Source organism: Acanthochromis polyacanthus, chromosome 10 (genome assembly GCF_021347895.1).
Source record: "Acanthochromis polyacanthus isolate Apoly-LR-REF ecotype Palm Island chromosome 10, KAUST_Apoly_ChrSc, whole genome shotgun sequence".
Lineage (NCBI taxonomy): Eukaryota > Metazoa > Chordata > Actinopteri > Pomacentridae > Acanthochromis > Acanthochromis polyacanthus.
Genome location: NC_067122.1, coordinates 7265978 through 7280658, shown reverse-complemented (window position 1 = coordinate 7280658; position 14681 = coordinate 7265978). Strand labels below are relative to the sequence as shown.

Below are 14681 nucleotides of genomic sequence, written 5' to 3'. Positions count from 1 at the left end.
CTTTGCTGATGCATGCTGAGATGTCATTCCCTCAAACTGCTGGCTGCAGTGCATTCTTTTGTGTTTGTGCGGTTGTGCAGTTTTTGACAGTAGGAGCATTTGCACAAAATGAAAAAATAAAAGCATCTTAAATCCTTCAGGCTTGGTATAACTGATACAGTTCATCAAGCAACACAGCAGCCTTATGCCTGTTCCTGAACCTGTTCCTGGTCATGAGGATCAGTTTTGGATGGATGTTGGATTGCACTGGGCAATTTGTTCTACCTGTACTTCATATGTGGATGGGCTAGATGTGGGTATTTAAAGATATCAGTGACTCAGTAATTACTGGGATAAGTTCCTGTTGTGTAGAACTACAACATATTCTCCTGTAGAAAAACAAACACACAGCTTCCAGTCGAGATTCTTCCAGTCGTGATCCCTGATAGAAGCTGATTATTGATCATGTTAAAACTTAATGCTGTTGCAATCAAAGCCTGCAAGAATATGAGAATACCTTCTGCTCTCATACACAGTTGAAGTATCTCTGACTAGTTTTTGTATTCAGAAGTTTGATTCTGCCGTATAGGCGGCCAATTTGGTATGAGCATCAGCGGCGGTGACCCCTGAAGAGAAGGCCTTGATTTGGGGGAAGGTCTGTTTTGGACACATGTAATTAAGACCATGCCTGTTGGGGGAAAAAAAAAATAATAATAATCGTTCTCCTCTGTTTTTCCCTGGCCAACCCCAACCCTGCGAAATGTGTTCTTCCCTCTCTTCCTTACCTAGTTTGGGTGCTGGTGTGATGTTTTGCAAATGTGCATTCTTGTACATTTAGGGGGCCCGTTTTTCTCTCAATTCCCTGCAGATTTGAAGCATTCTCTAAGGCAGCAGTGCAAAAAAAATAGGAGAGAAATAGGAAAATGAGTCCACATAAGGTTCAGATTAAGTTGTGTTGTGTTGCTTCTTTTTTTTTTTTCCTCCTCCCTTCCCATCGGATGTTTTCATAACTAAACCAAATGTGTGCTCGGAGTCAGCCAAGAGCAGTTAGGAGAGAGAATCCCTAAAGCAAAATGTTAAAGTCACATCATTGAATCAAGTTTCCGCCGCCCCCCCGGGCATCCAGGCTTGACTCGGAGCTCTGCGGCTTATGAACCCTATTTCCCCTCTGGTCAGGCTGTTTCTCTGCGAGGCTTTTCATTACCACTGGCAAAGTGCTCGATTCACTCCAGACATTTTCAGATAATTCTTGGTGAAACATTTACTAAACATTTGTCAGCTGCGCTTTTCATTTTTCGGGGCTTTTATGCAGCCATACTATAGACTGAAACTTTAAAACTACCTGTAAGTCCATGCTTAGTGCAGAACATTTTGATTTTGAATGTGGGTGTTGGATTAGGGATTGAAATTTAGAAATAAAACCATGGATTGTTTTAGGCCCATGCTGTTTGTGTTTTTGTGGATGTCACAGAAAGTAGGGGGAAATTTCGACCCTTGGGGGTCATCTTCAGCTGCAGAAAGCATCTTTTATCTTCATTCAGATAAAAACACGGCCGTTTCGGAGGTTTTCTTCCCTCTTCCATCATCCTCTCCTTATTTCAAGATTCTGAAGCCCTCCACCTTCCCAGGGCAGGCAGCTGATGGTTTGGGGTTAGTGCATATGGTGTTGTGGCTGGTGCTCCTCATCTCCCTCCTCACCCCAGCTTCCTTCCACATCCTATCCTGTCTTGCCTCGTCTGTTCCACTCGGACCAGATGTTTTTGTGCAGTCTTAGCAGCGCCAGTCCGAAGCATTAACGCAGATGAAGAGCTGAAGCGGCAGCCAGGTGGAATGATGGGATGTTTGGACCTCTGGGGATTGAGAGCGAGCGGGAGGGAGGGAGGGTGGGTGTGTGTGGATAGACAGCGAAAGAGCGAGAGAAAGACATCATACACCAGGGAGCCGGGACTGGGGAAAACATTGACCTAAGTTTGGAGTGCTCACGGAAGACAAACCTGCTTGCATTAAGTCTGTCTGTCTGTCTGTCCCTCTGTCCCTCTGTCCCTCTGTCCCTTGTCTAGTCAGACGGGTCCTGGAAAATATAAACAGGATGCAGTCTTGTCTGATCGTAAATCCCCTCTCGTCTGCTCTTTGGCCCCCAGCCCTGGACCACGTCCGTTCCCCTACAGCCCTCGCAGCTCCATCTCCCACCCGGACTCCCCCCACCCCACCCACCCACCCCAGCCCCTTTTAGCTCAGAAGAGGAAGCCAAGAGTTTATGTGTGTGCGTCTGTGTGATGTGTGCACATGTGCATTGAGAATGGCTGTGTTTCTAATATACTATTACTCAACTCTGGGGTTAGAAACGTGGTTGTGAACTGGTTTTGTAACTACTAATCACTGCCCACATTTAGCATGTAATTAACTCAGAGAAGACCTGTCCTCCCACCTGTAGGGGTTAAATCTGTGCAGCTGGATGCAAGCTGATCCACACATGGTGCTTTCTATGGTGTCGTAGTTTTACTTTCTGCTTTTCTCACGCATTCCTCTCTACTTATTTAGTAATGACTGCATGCAATATTGCGACCAGACCTACCTGCAGACCTCTTATCCCCAAATTGGAGAGAATCTAAAATTCTATTTGACCAAGCAGGCTCCCTGTGCACTTAACTGATGCTTATAGCAGCATTACAAATGTGTGCAGATTTCTGTCATTACCTGTATGTCAAGCTCTTGCTATAATTTCTGGAAACTGTTTTGGAGAAAGCCGCAAACTCTTACTTAACCAAAGCATGAAACACTGAAAGAACTCCCTCTGCTGAGAACGTGCTTCAGAACAAGGTCTTTAATCAATCTTCATTTCCCTCTGTGGCATAGATAACAACTGCGGTTGTTGTAGCAGAATGCCTATGGCTCCATTGCTTCATTTCTGATTGTGGAAAAACTGGAAAATAATAAGGAAGTTCTCTCAATGTATGCTGTTTAGCTTCCACTAAACAAGGCACTTGACCACAGCTGCTGGGAATCCAACAATGAACAAGCTTTTTTATGGGTCAAAGACGTGTTTAATAACCTTTCCAGTTAATAATTATGGTCTTTTTGAGAAAATTTTCTTTAGAAATATGTGTTATATATCAATCATCACCTCACCATTTTGCAACGCTGACTGTGCCCAGATCTTTTCTCCTTCAGATTAAGCTGCATTGACCTCTTTTGCAAGGGGAAACAAAGGCTCATTCTTGAAACTGACACATCCGTGTTTATTTTGTTGTCGTCTTTTTATTCAGATGCAGACTGAAGGTATTCAAACCTTAAGCACTTCAATTACACTTCCCTTCCCCTCGGCCTACTCTCTTTTCTCCTGAATAATACAGGCCCAATTATTTTCGCCATCAAAAGGGGAATTAGTGTTCATTTTGAGGCTGGCATTTGCTAGGTGTGTATCATCACAGCGTGTACAAGCCTGACTGTTTTGAGCTAAAAGTTGGAATGGGTGAGGATGGGTTTGAAATGAAAAACCCTCAAGCCACAACGACACTGGCATTGCTTCTTTAGGCACCAGTTTCAGATCTTTTAGATACCACAAAACACAGCCTTCCATTTTCCAAATGATTCTGCTTTTCTGTAATACATGAGCTTGGATGTCATCTGCAAAAACCTTTTTTAATACATAAACTTGGTTTAAAGTGATAGCATCCTTCCATCATTTTAGACAAAGATAAGTAAAAACCTCTAAGCTTTTGGTCATGCCTCCAATGAGACATTTAACAGATGTAAATTCTCTCTATGCAGGTCTGCATGCACTGAGACGAGCACTGGGAGGCTCCCATCAAGCGGCATCAGACCAACAGCTCAAAGGGATGGTGACCGTCACTCTGCAGGACCTCCAATGGGCCATGTCTGTTGTGAAGCCCAGCGCCATGAGGGAGGTTGCTATTGATGTCCCCAAGGTACAACAACCTCTCACAGTCACCTTTCGTTCTCTCTTTCTTTTTCCATCATTAACTCATGCTCTTAGTCTGTTGGCACACCAGATTTATTTCTATTTTTAAGACCTGTTGGACAGCCAGCAACATAACTTCCGATGAATCCTTCAACTTGTTGGCTACTACAAAGTGCCTAGTAGTATTAGCAGTACAGAGCATTTAGGGCAGCCCAAACCTTTGTGCGTGTTTGACCAATAAGATGCACCAGTAGAATCTCTTTCAGGACCATACTCAGCAGAGGAAAAAGTATCAACTCCAGGGTAGGCACTTCTGAGCAGCAATGAAAAACGGCTGTGCAAGTTTCAGTGCTGATGAGATAAACTCAGGGAAAATAAATGTTTAATGGTTTATCTCAACAAAAAGCAAGTGCAGGTTTTCCATGTTCAATGTATTCCTTGAGTAGAGCAGTCTTCTCCTCTCAAGCATCACCATCATAAATGTAAAATTCACCATATAACAGCAAATTCTCCATTCTTCTATTTCCTAAGTGCTTATAGAACGAGAGTTTGTTGTTTTCGTGCCACCTCATGCCTTCTTCCACGTTCCTGTGGAAGAAAGCCATCTAAGCTATATACAAGTTCCTGCAACAGTATTTTTTTTGGTTTGTTTGACCAATTCTAGCATCTGCATACTCAGTAGTACTCGGGCCTCCAGAGATCTTATTGGCACCAGAATCTATGGCAGAGGAACTAATTTTGTTCCTTGTTCCTTTGGTAGAAATTCTACTTAAGTTCTTCATTCCTGACATAGTTCCTGGTCCCTTGGACGCATTCCTGCAGTGTGAATGAAGGGTTCACTGCAGCAGGACTGATCAGGGAGAAGGAAAAGATGAACAACTGAAAAATGAATGCTTCTCCAAGCCCAGCAAAAAATGGATGATATAGCTCCTAACTCTTGCCAAAATATGTCCTTTGATGAAAAATTCTTCTGGTCACAAGAAGGAAATGAGTTAGAAAAGTGTATTGGCATTTTTCTAGCAAACATCACAACGTGCAGCATAACTGAAGCAACAGTAAATCAGGCACAACGAAATTATATGTAAGTAAAAAAATGAAACAAAGTGCAAATAACTGTTTTTGAAATGAACCTATAGAGGTGTATCCAAATAAACCTATAATAATATAATGTTTGGAATATAATTTATATAATATTTGTTTCCAACATGATGGAGGTGAAAAAATGTTCTGAGCACAACATTGACAACAATTTTCACTCTCCTGTTTTTCATTGCTGCCAACTTAGGAGAAAAATATTTGTTCTTTAGCTGCTAAAGGCTCCACCATGTTCTCCATCTTTCTGCTGCACCTGACACATTACTTAATAGGAGAAGGGTCTGGCTGCACCTCATTATTGTTTGCTGTCAGAGAAAAATAAATGCTGTGTTGCTATGTATTCCTTTAAACCAGTTACAATGATCTGGGGTGGTGCTAAGCCTGGGATGTAGTGATGGTGCCCCTGCAAAATATTTTCAGGAGAACTGTTTTAGTTAGACATTCAGAACATTAAAATGGCTACTTTAGACGAAGAACCAAGCATGGCTGCGTAATTGCATCATTCAAATCTACTGCAAACTTTCCATTTTCAAGGCATAGATTGCTTCCTGTGGCAGAGGGAATGTTGACAGGCAGGCAGTGGAAGGAGAAGAGAAAACCATGTTAAATATGTGGCAGAAATTTACAGATTTATTCTCAAAATCTGCATTCAGTGAGTAAGAGTAAAAAACAGCTCATTACTATAGTTGAAAATATCCCTATGAGAGCAGTGAGAGTGAACCAGAACACTAAAGTTATGGACCATGTAGCTAAACAGTAGCCTGAACGTCACTGTAAAGTAGGCTGATGACCTGTCCCGGGTGTCCCCTGCCTTGGCCCGAGTCGACTGGGATAGGCTCCAGCACCCCCCCGCGACTCTAGTGAGGATTAAGCGGTGTATAGAGAATGGATGGATGGATGGATGTCTAAGGTTGAGGAGCCATAACCATGAGGTTGGAGTTTCCAGCCTGGAATGAGGTACAAGTCCTGATCAGAGAACCTCTACTCTGCAGTATGCTCATCATACTACGTTTAAGCTGCATGTCTGAATATGATGGGAAGCCAGACTAAAGAAATCAGCATCTCTGTTATGTAAAACATAAAACTTTCCAGCAGCCTTAATATCCTCTTGCAACCACTTTGGCAAAAATGTGGCGAGTGATGAGAAATGTTACTCGGCTGCAGAAAAACAAGATGATTGAAAAAATGAAGATCATTGGGTTAATTTTCAACTGGAACTGAGCACATTGTGATGGTACTGAGGGGAGAGTCATGCAAGGAAGAAAAAAAAATCATTAAGCAGCACGTGGATCGCAGAGATCCTCCCTTCACACGCCTGCCTGTTTTATGGCATCTTTCTTAATGACACAGTCTGTGCTGGATCCCATGTTTGTAATCAGCATTAGTTGTGTCTCAGTTGCGTCCAACTCTGTGATGGCCACAAGAGGAAGCAGGCCAGTTTACATCATCCAGTCTTTGCTTCATTTAAAGCACAAGCAAAATTTATTATCTAAACAACGTCCCCACCTATATCGCCACAAGAAATCGCTAAAAGCTCATCAACAGCGGCAGTGCCTCCTTTTCCCTCTAATGCACATCTAGAAAACCCCTTAACTACTCTTTGGACCGCTGACCACTGAATCACCAGCACTTAAAAGATGGGGTCAGGCCGAGGAAGAGTGGAAATGACCCCGTGGCCATTTTACCCTCCGCTGCAATGAAGATGAATCACTTGCTCTTAGCGGATGGAGGGAGAGAGAGGGCGCAGAGGAGGGGAGGGGAGGGGGAAGGCGGGATGAGAGGACAGTGGTGAGACTCCAGGATGTTTTGGAGTTTGCATGTGCAAGACATAACGGACAGGAAGAGGGCTAACATCATCCTCCACCGGTAATTGAAAGCAGATCGGGTCGCTGATGGTTCCTGCCAGCGACCAAAAAAAGAGAAGGAGAGGAGAAGAGAAGAAGAAACGTCCTTCCTATCCCTTCACCTCCGCCCGCCTCCCCCCTTCTCTTTCTGCAACACTCTGCACTGAGCTCACCCAGAGACATTCAGTCCTTGCGGCTGGTTCCTGGAAACAAGAGAGGAGTGAGTTTGAGTTTGGATTTTTTTTCTATCCCCCTTGCACAGCTCAGCTGAAAGGCCAGCCGCAGAGCCCCGAACTTGATTATATCCACATGAGTGCAAACATTTGTTTCTAATCCATTTTATATAAGAAACTTCCAGTGGTGCCGGATGAATACATGCCTCGAGTTCCTCTGAAACCTTCTCAGATCACATATCTAGAGATTTGATTTTTACAGATTATGCCTCTCGATTTATGCCATATTTACATGTAAATATATCAAAAGTTTGTTTTCATTCTCTATTTTATGACAAGACACTGTTCCTCATACTGACATCTTCTCTGTTTACTCTGCATTGCTTTTTTTTTTAAGTAATCATCCTTCACTGTGGAGTCTGGCTTTCATATTTTTATTTGGCAGCTGGATAACAAGCCCATTTATTCTTCCTTTTAAATGTACTCCTTGTCTCCCTTGAGTTTTTTGTCTGAGAAGTCCCCCACACCCTCCTTTCAGCCCCATCAAAGGGCCAGAGCCTGAGAGGCCCCTTGTAAAGTTCAGAAAACAACAGTAAAAGATAATAACTGGGTCTCGTACAAAAAGGAAGGGAGGGAAGAAGGGGGAAAAACACAGCACAGCGAGGTGTGAGTCAAAACATGGCCTTCTAATTCCACAGACGCTTCATTCGTGACAAAAGGCAGCTTACAATTAATGTAACTTTTATTGTTTCTTCTCACAGTGACTCCATTAAGTCTGTAGAGTCAACCAAAAATGGGGAAAGATGACAGTGTACAGTTGTACATCTGCTTTTTTGATGGAAAATGAGTGATTGATTTGTGTTTGGATGATTGGCATGTGTGAAGATGTTAGTGATAAACTCAGAGGCTGGAGGCCTTTTATAGGGTTGGGTGTTGGTCATTCTGAGCATTTCCTTCATTCGCACTCTGCCTGATGGGTGGGGTTTACTTGCTAAAGTTTGGCTATATGATGAGGTAACAGACAGGTGTCTACTGTGATGTGAAGTTCAGACTGTGCCTATAAAAATCAAAACCCATACCTATCAAAAGTTTCACGCTATCCACTTTAAGCCTGTCAGCAATACAGCGCTCCTGCTACGTTTGGAATCCTCCCTTTAAGGCATGTTATGTAAACTTTAGTCTAACTCACTAAATGTAGACCTCAGGTATAAGCCTGTCATTTCCGTTGTGCATTTCAGGCAGCTTCCTCCTGAACTTCTGCATGTTACCATTTTCAAAATCCCCTTCATTAAGTGAGGCAACAACACACTCCGAGCAGCAGCCTGTATCTTGACAATTTCAAGTTTTGGCAAAGATTTGAATAGTGCAACAATAAGCAACCTTGCTTCTTTTTTCCAATGAATTGGACTTTTTTGTAAAGATTTTATTTATTTATTTTTTGGCCTTTGTTATATATGATTGTGGAAAGAGAGACAGTAAACGTGAGAAGAAGACATGTAGCAAATGGCTGTGGGTCGGACTCGAGCCCATGACCACTGCGTTGGGGACTATAGTTCTTATTAATGGGTCACCCACTCAACCAGCAGACCTAATGGGGTGCCCTGAATTAGCAAATTTAATGACATTCTCATCTCTCTCTGTGTAAATATTACAACAAAGCAACTCCCTCATCAGTCTCTTGCATGGTCACCATTTCTGCATCCAGGGCTTTACATCGCCCGAGAAAATTGTGATTGGTTTGAAGATATACAAATATGTGAGACCATTTCTTTCTCCTGCAGCCCAATCGTAATGAGCTATGTGAGCTGATGTAAGCCTGTCGAGCGCTATCTGTGATGGCTGCTGAATCTCCTCCAGGTTAAAATGGTGACTCCTCAACTTCATCCATCCCATTATCTATGCACCGCTTAATCATCATTAGGGTTGAAAGGGGGGAAGAGGGGAGAAGGGTTTGGAGCCTATCCCAGCAAACTTAGAGGAAAGGCAGTGGACACCTTGGACAGGTCACCAGTCTATTGCAGGGCTACACAGGGAGACAAACACCTGCAGAGAATTTAGACTTACCAATTAACCTCAGCATGTTTGTGGACTGTGGGAGGAAGCTGGAGTACCTGGAGAAATTCCATACATGCACAGGGAGAACATGCAAACTCCACACAGAAAGATCCCAGCTTCAGGCCGGAATGCCAGCCGACGATCTTTTACCTGTGAGGTGACAGTGCTAACCACCGAACCACTGTGCAGCCACCGCCTCAACTTGAATGCCTCCCCCCCCTGATTTCACACTTCCCTACTATGCATGCTCTTGACCTGATGCACCTCTTGTGGTCTTTGGAGTTCCGAGTTCTTCCACTGTAAAAATGTACACCCGCTAGTGATCACAAAAACCCGTGCAATTGATTCCGCTTTTACTCATGCAATGTCACTGACAGGTACTGCTTGCACTTGTGTTATGTGCATGACTGTAAAGTGTCACGGGAAGTACAAAGACTCAAACAGAGCAGACACGGCAAATAGAAAAAAGAGTGCTCCATATGCATGTACCAGAGTCAGTCTTTAAACTTTTCATTGCACCTTGTACATCTTCCACTTTTACATCACACATAAAAACAATTCATAAAATACTGGGTAAGCTGTAATGTTACAAATCAAAACTTTGATTTGTTACGCTAATGCAGGAGAACATTTTTGTTCTTTGCTTTTTGTGCACTTGTGGAAATGTCTGAGATTTAAATGTTCACCACTGAATTAACCTAAATCGTGAGTGCATTCTAAAAACTTGTAATACTGTATATTTGGACATAGCAGAAATTGACCATAACGTGTATGTAGCCCATGACAAACAATCTGACCTTAAGAGGTGCTTACTTATCCCAGTACTTTTGATCCTATCAGAGGTTTAACAGCAGCATGAACTGGACCAGTTGAGCAATAAATGCTCAAGCATTTAACTTTCAGTGTGCTTTCAGAAATCCCAAATCATGTTGGCGTAACTTTATCTACACGGAGCTGTGAATGTCATGTCAGCTGATGCTTCCGAGGTCACGAACCGTTAAGCTCGATATGCGTGAGGCTGTGTAAGGATCAGTGCACTCCTTCGGAGCCCTCATAAAATAGGATCTCAAACTTCCTGGAAAATTGCTACTTACTAGAAAACATTAAATCTTCACTGGCGACCTAATGCTGAACTCGTAGATGTAAATAACAAGCTCAGCCAATAAAGCGATCACAAATGTTTGGGCCTCCCTGCCCTTTTTGTCTTTCTCACCACATCTGATATCCCGTTGATTTATACTTGAGATTTATCCCTTGCAGTCCAGTATTCGTAACACAACATACCTTTTAAGCATCGCAATATATCACCAACTAATGATGTTGTTTCAGTCTGAATGCACTGACTTCAGCAACACTACAAAACAAAAGTTGAGTCATTTGTTGTATCATTCCAGAGCTGCTTTGTTTGCCATTACTTTCCTCTACGTTCATAAGGAATCAGCTTTGTACATGTCACCTTCTACAAAATGTTTGTAACTGTAGGTATGTTCATTACAACTCTTTTTGTGCCACATCTTCCGCTCCTTTTTTCCTCCCTTTTACTCATCTATATCCTGGTCACCTGTTTGCTCTATTTCTCTATTAGCTGGTTTTATAGCTGCTTTTATCTCCCTCTCCTCTTTATTTCATTTCATTCCTCTCTAGGCCTTCAAATGAGCGTTTTCGTTCGCTCGCCTGCTTCCGGCCTATCTCCTCATCTCTGCAGCCCTCTCCTCTCTCCCCTCCATTCGTCCGTGCCTCTCTCTCTCACTCAGTGCTGTCCATAAATTGTTCGGTATTTACAGTATGTGGCCAGACGCCAGGTTTCCATTAGGTGCTTCGTTCCCCGGAGACGGCGCCGGTGGCCTGGGATGTGTTACCTCTGGATGGAGAGTCGGGGGAGGGTGAGGGGGGAGAATCAGCATGTGAGGAGGAAGTCAAAAAGAGGGGAAGGGAGAGGGGGGGAAAGCAACAGCATTTAAGGCAGAGAGCAGGAGATGGGGTGATAGCGAGAGGCTCAAGTGACGAAAGAAAGAAACTTCAGTAGAGATAAGACAATGAAAGAGAAAGATGGAGAAGAGAACATAGGAAGGTAGACAGTTTTGCACGCGTAGAAAGTCATAGACTTGCTGTTGTCTTTCCTCAGTAACCTGATTTAATTGTTGATTACTCTCTTGATTGTAATTGTTTGTTGACTGATTAAGAATTTAGGCTATAAAATGTCAAAATGAATGATGAGCAGTACACAACACCAGATGTGATGATTGTTCATCTGATCTAGCAATCCAAAACATCCACATTTGTACTGGATTCTGAAATTTGGGAAGGGTAGTGGTTTTTAGGGAATAAAAAATACTGATATCAATATATTAGAATATATTTCAGGGATGATACCAGTTGTTGGTAATAAAAATATACAGTAAACTTTATTTACCTGCCATTCATTACTCAGCTTCTTCAATAATAAGCATTACTGTAGCTGAATATGTGCATAGAAACATTAAATGTTATGTTACACAGCAGACCTCTTACAGAGAGTTAGCCTAGCACCATCAACAATTTTAATTGTGGTTGCACTGACACCCACAGGTGAACTATTCAGACATTTTCAGCAAATCAGTAAAAGCTGTAGCCTAGCTAGACAACCCACGGCAACAAATTTAATTCTCTGCCAGGGTGGGTCTAGTTACCCTCCATAAGGCTCGAGGCTGGATTCTCCTAAAACTGGCCGGACAAATCACCATGAAGTGTAGAGTCAGAAGGTGGGCGTAACTAAGTGACGACAGAGGCGCGACGATTCCGACAGAAACAACCGGAAACAATAAACAGTTATCTTTCGACTCTGCTTTGGCCACAGCCCTTAAAGATTTGAAGCTAAAATTCAACTTGAAAGATAAACAAAGGACGGCACTGAAGTGTTTCATTGAGAAGAAAGACGTATTTGGACTTATGCCGACGGGATATGGCAAATCCTTAATATACCGGTTGGCTCTGCTGGTTGGGAAGCTAATGGTACTTAGCCACACTCCGCCGGTGCTCTAGGAACTACGTCAGCCTATTCGTTGCACTGATTGGTTGTATACCTACCCAATTGCTGCAGAGTGATTTGATAGACAACCTTTTAGCCCGCCTCCCTCCCTGTCGAGCGGCCCTAGACCCTTGTGCCTTCAGAACATGGGTCTAGCGCGGCTAGGCTATAAAAGCTGGCATGTTTGTGTACATTTGCAGTATTTATTTCATCTTTGTTTTGGTATGCTGGCATTCTATTCAAAAGGACGATGATGGGGTTATTGTTCAATGACATTCCAGCAATGAGTTTCCTTAAAAGGTCAGTTGAAGACACCAAATGACTTTGCTTCACCGTCTGCTCAGCTGTGAAACGTACTCTGCTGCATGTACTGCAGACTTTGCTGAGTATTGGAAACTATTGCCGCTCTGCTGGGCAAACTATATGATGGCAAAGTTTTAAATTAGCCCAAGCACCTTTTTCTGAATATTGTTCAATGACAACAGAAAATTAATATCTATGCATAAAAAACTTGTCTGGTGCTACCATATATCTATTAAGAAACAAGCATATTCTGACATTTGGAGCGGGTGTGAAATATGTGACATTTCTGCTTGGCATCTTCTGCAATTGATATTTAGTATCAGAATTGTTTTCAGTGTACTGTTCATTTAACTGAATAATTGGACGGTTGATTGAACACTGTACCTGAACTCCTAGATGTCGTATAGTTCAAGTTTTTAGAACACTGGAGAAGTATGGTTTTCCCAAGCTAAATTCCCTAAAGACAAAAAAAATACTTTGCCAATTTGCATGGAATAAGGTTCCTAAAGAAATTTTTTTATGTGCATGTGATTAAAACTTCAGACTGTTAAAGTATCATTTCCTCTGTGTTGTCAGTCCAGTGTGCCTGCAAGGAACAAAGAAAATTTTAGAAAGTACCATCTTCTATTATAAAATCATCATTCTAAGCCAAGAAAACAAGGTCAGGAGCGAAATCTGATTACTGACCTGCCACATGTGAGTACGGATTTTACAGTAACCAGGCTACTACAGGGCATATAAACACATTGTAAGACTTCCTGCAAAACCTGATTCCTCCCTTTTGTGAATGTAATAAGAGAAAGCCAAGTGTGGGAGGACAGAAAAGCGGTGCAGTAGGTAGAGATAAGACGGATAACAAGGGGGATTGAGAGGGTATGAAAGTAGATCAGGAAGGAGATAGAGAAGGAGAGAGGGCAAGACTGGGGAGATGTAGTGGAGATAAAAAGAAGAGATGACTGGAGCAGAGCTGGAAAGTAAGGAAGGGAAGAAAGAGGGAATGGGTAATGAAGAAAGAGACGGGAAGGATGAAAAAAAAGGGGCTTTAGAAGGTTTTGGATGAGGGCTTCTCCTCCTTATCTGCTTTATCTCCTCCGGTTGTTCACTGCCGGACTTTCTCCCTCCCTTCCTCCCTCCTTCCATCTGTCAGACAGACAGCTGTTGGCAGACTCTCTGTTGTTGTTCACTCGCAGTCCAGAGTCTCCCTGATTCAACCCAATCCCTCCGTTCCTCCATCGCCTTCCAAATATGCTTTTATATTTCACTTCTGTCCTCTCCACTCGACCCCTTGTCATCAGTCTGGAGGAACTTGACAGTGTTTGGGATTTACTCTTGTGGTGAGAAAGTGAAAGAGGTCCTCCTACAGGTTACACGAGAACATCAGTGACATCAGCGTGCAATCAGTTTGTTTGGCCTGTTGCATTTATTGTTGGCGATGTGTTTGTGTTTGAGCTGCCACAGATTGAAACTGCATGATACTTGAGAAGAACCAAGTGTATTGGACGGAGGGTGATTATTTATTAGAGCTTGGCCACTCATTGTTGTCCACTTCCAGTATAATACATATGCACTTTGCTTGATTGCATGTTATTGTGTGAATGATTTATAGGACTAAACCTGATGCAATTTAATACAGCATTTTGATTGGATTCCAGACAGGGCTGCACATTTCAACATCTGCTTCTGCTAATACTACATCTTTCAGTTTTCTTCTTCGGCTACTTCTTCCTCTTGTATTTCAGTGCTTTAACAACTAGTACTTTTTAAGGAACACATCTTCTGCTACTTTATGCACTGTAAAAAAAAAAAAATAAATAAAAGTTTGATAAAGTTGTGGAAAAGCTGGAAGCAAATTAAAAAAACAGTGGAATATTGTAATGGTTAAGAAAGTTGCACAAGCAGTGAATATAACTGAGGATATCTGCAAAATGTTGATGTTTTAAGCTGATTTAAAAACTAGTTCTTTTTAATTTGACACAGCCAGGAAAATCTGGAAAATAACAGTACAGTTTGAGTTAAACTGTAAAAAAAAAGAAAAGTTTTCATCTGCTTCTCTACTTCCACTCCTTCTGTTTCAACTTCTCATGTATTTTTGTCTTTTATTATTATTATCCACGGATATGTTTAACCAGTGTTTCTGTATGCATCAAGGTCAATATTCCATTTCAAAGCAAAACAAATCGTGATAAATTACTTTGGGGAACACTTGTCATTTTCTTTTGCAGCAGATACCCGGATTTTGGCTGAGTTGTAGAACCCTGATACGGTTGTGTTACATGAAATGCCAAAGATGAAAGTATTTGAAA

At 42.3% G+C, this 14681-nt stretch overlaps 1 protein-coding gene across 1 annotated transcript in view; it reads left to right on the top strand.

Annotated features, from left to right (window-relative positions):
• The window catches only part of spata5 (spermatogenesis associated 5), a 127744-nt gene that overhangs the window by 18355 nt on the left and 94708 nt on the right, over nucleotides 1–14681 (top strand). The window contains exon 11 of the mRNA XM_022189722.2: nucleotides 3751–3908. Within this exon, the coding sequence (XP_022045414.2) occupies nucleotides 3751–3908 (158 nt within the window). The remainder of the gene's footprint in view (nucleotides 1–3750; nucleotides 3909–14681) is intronic.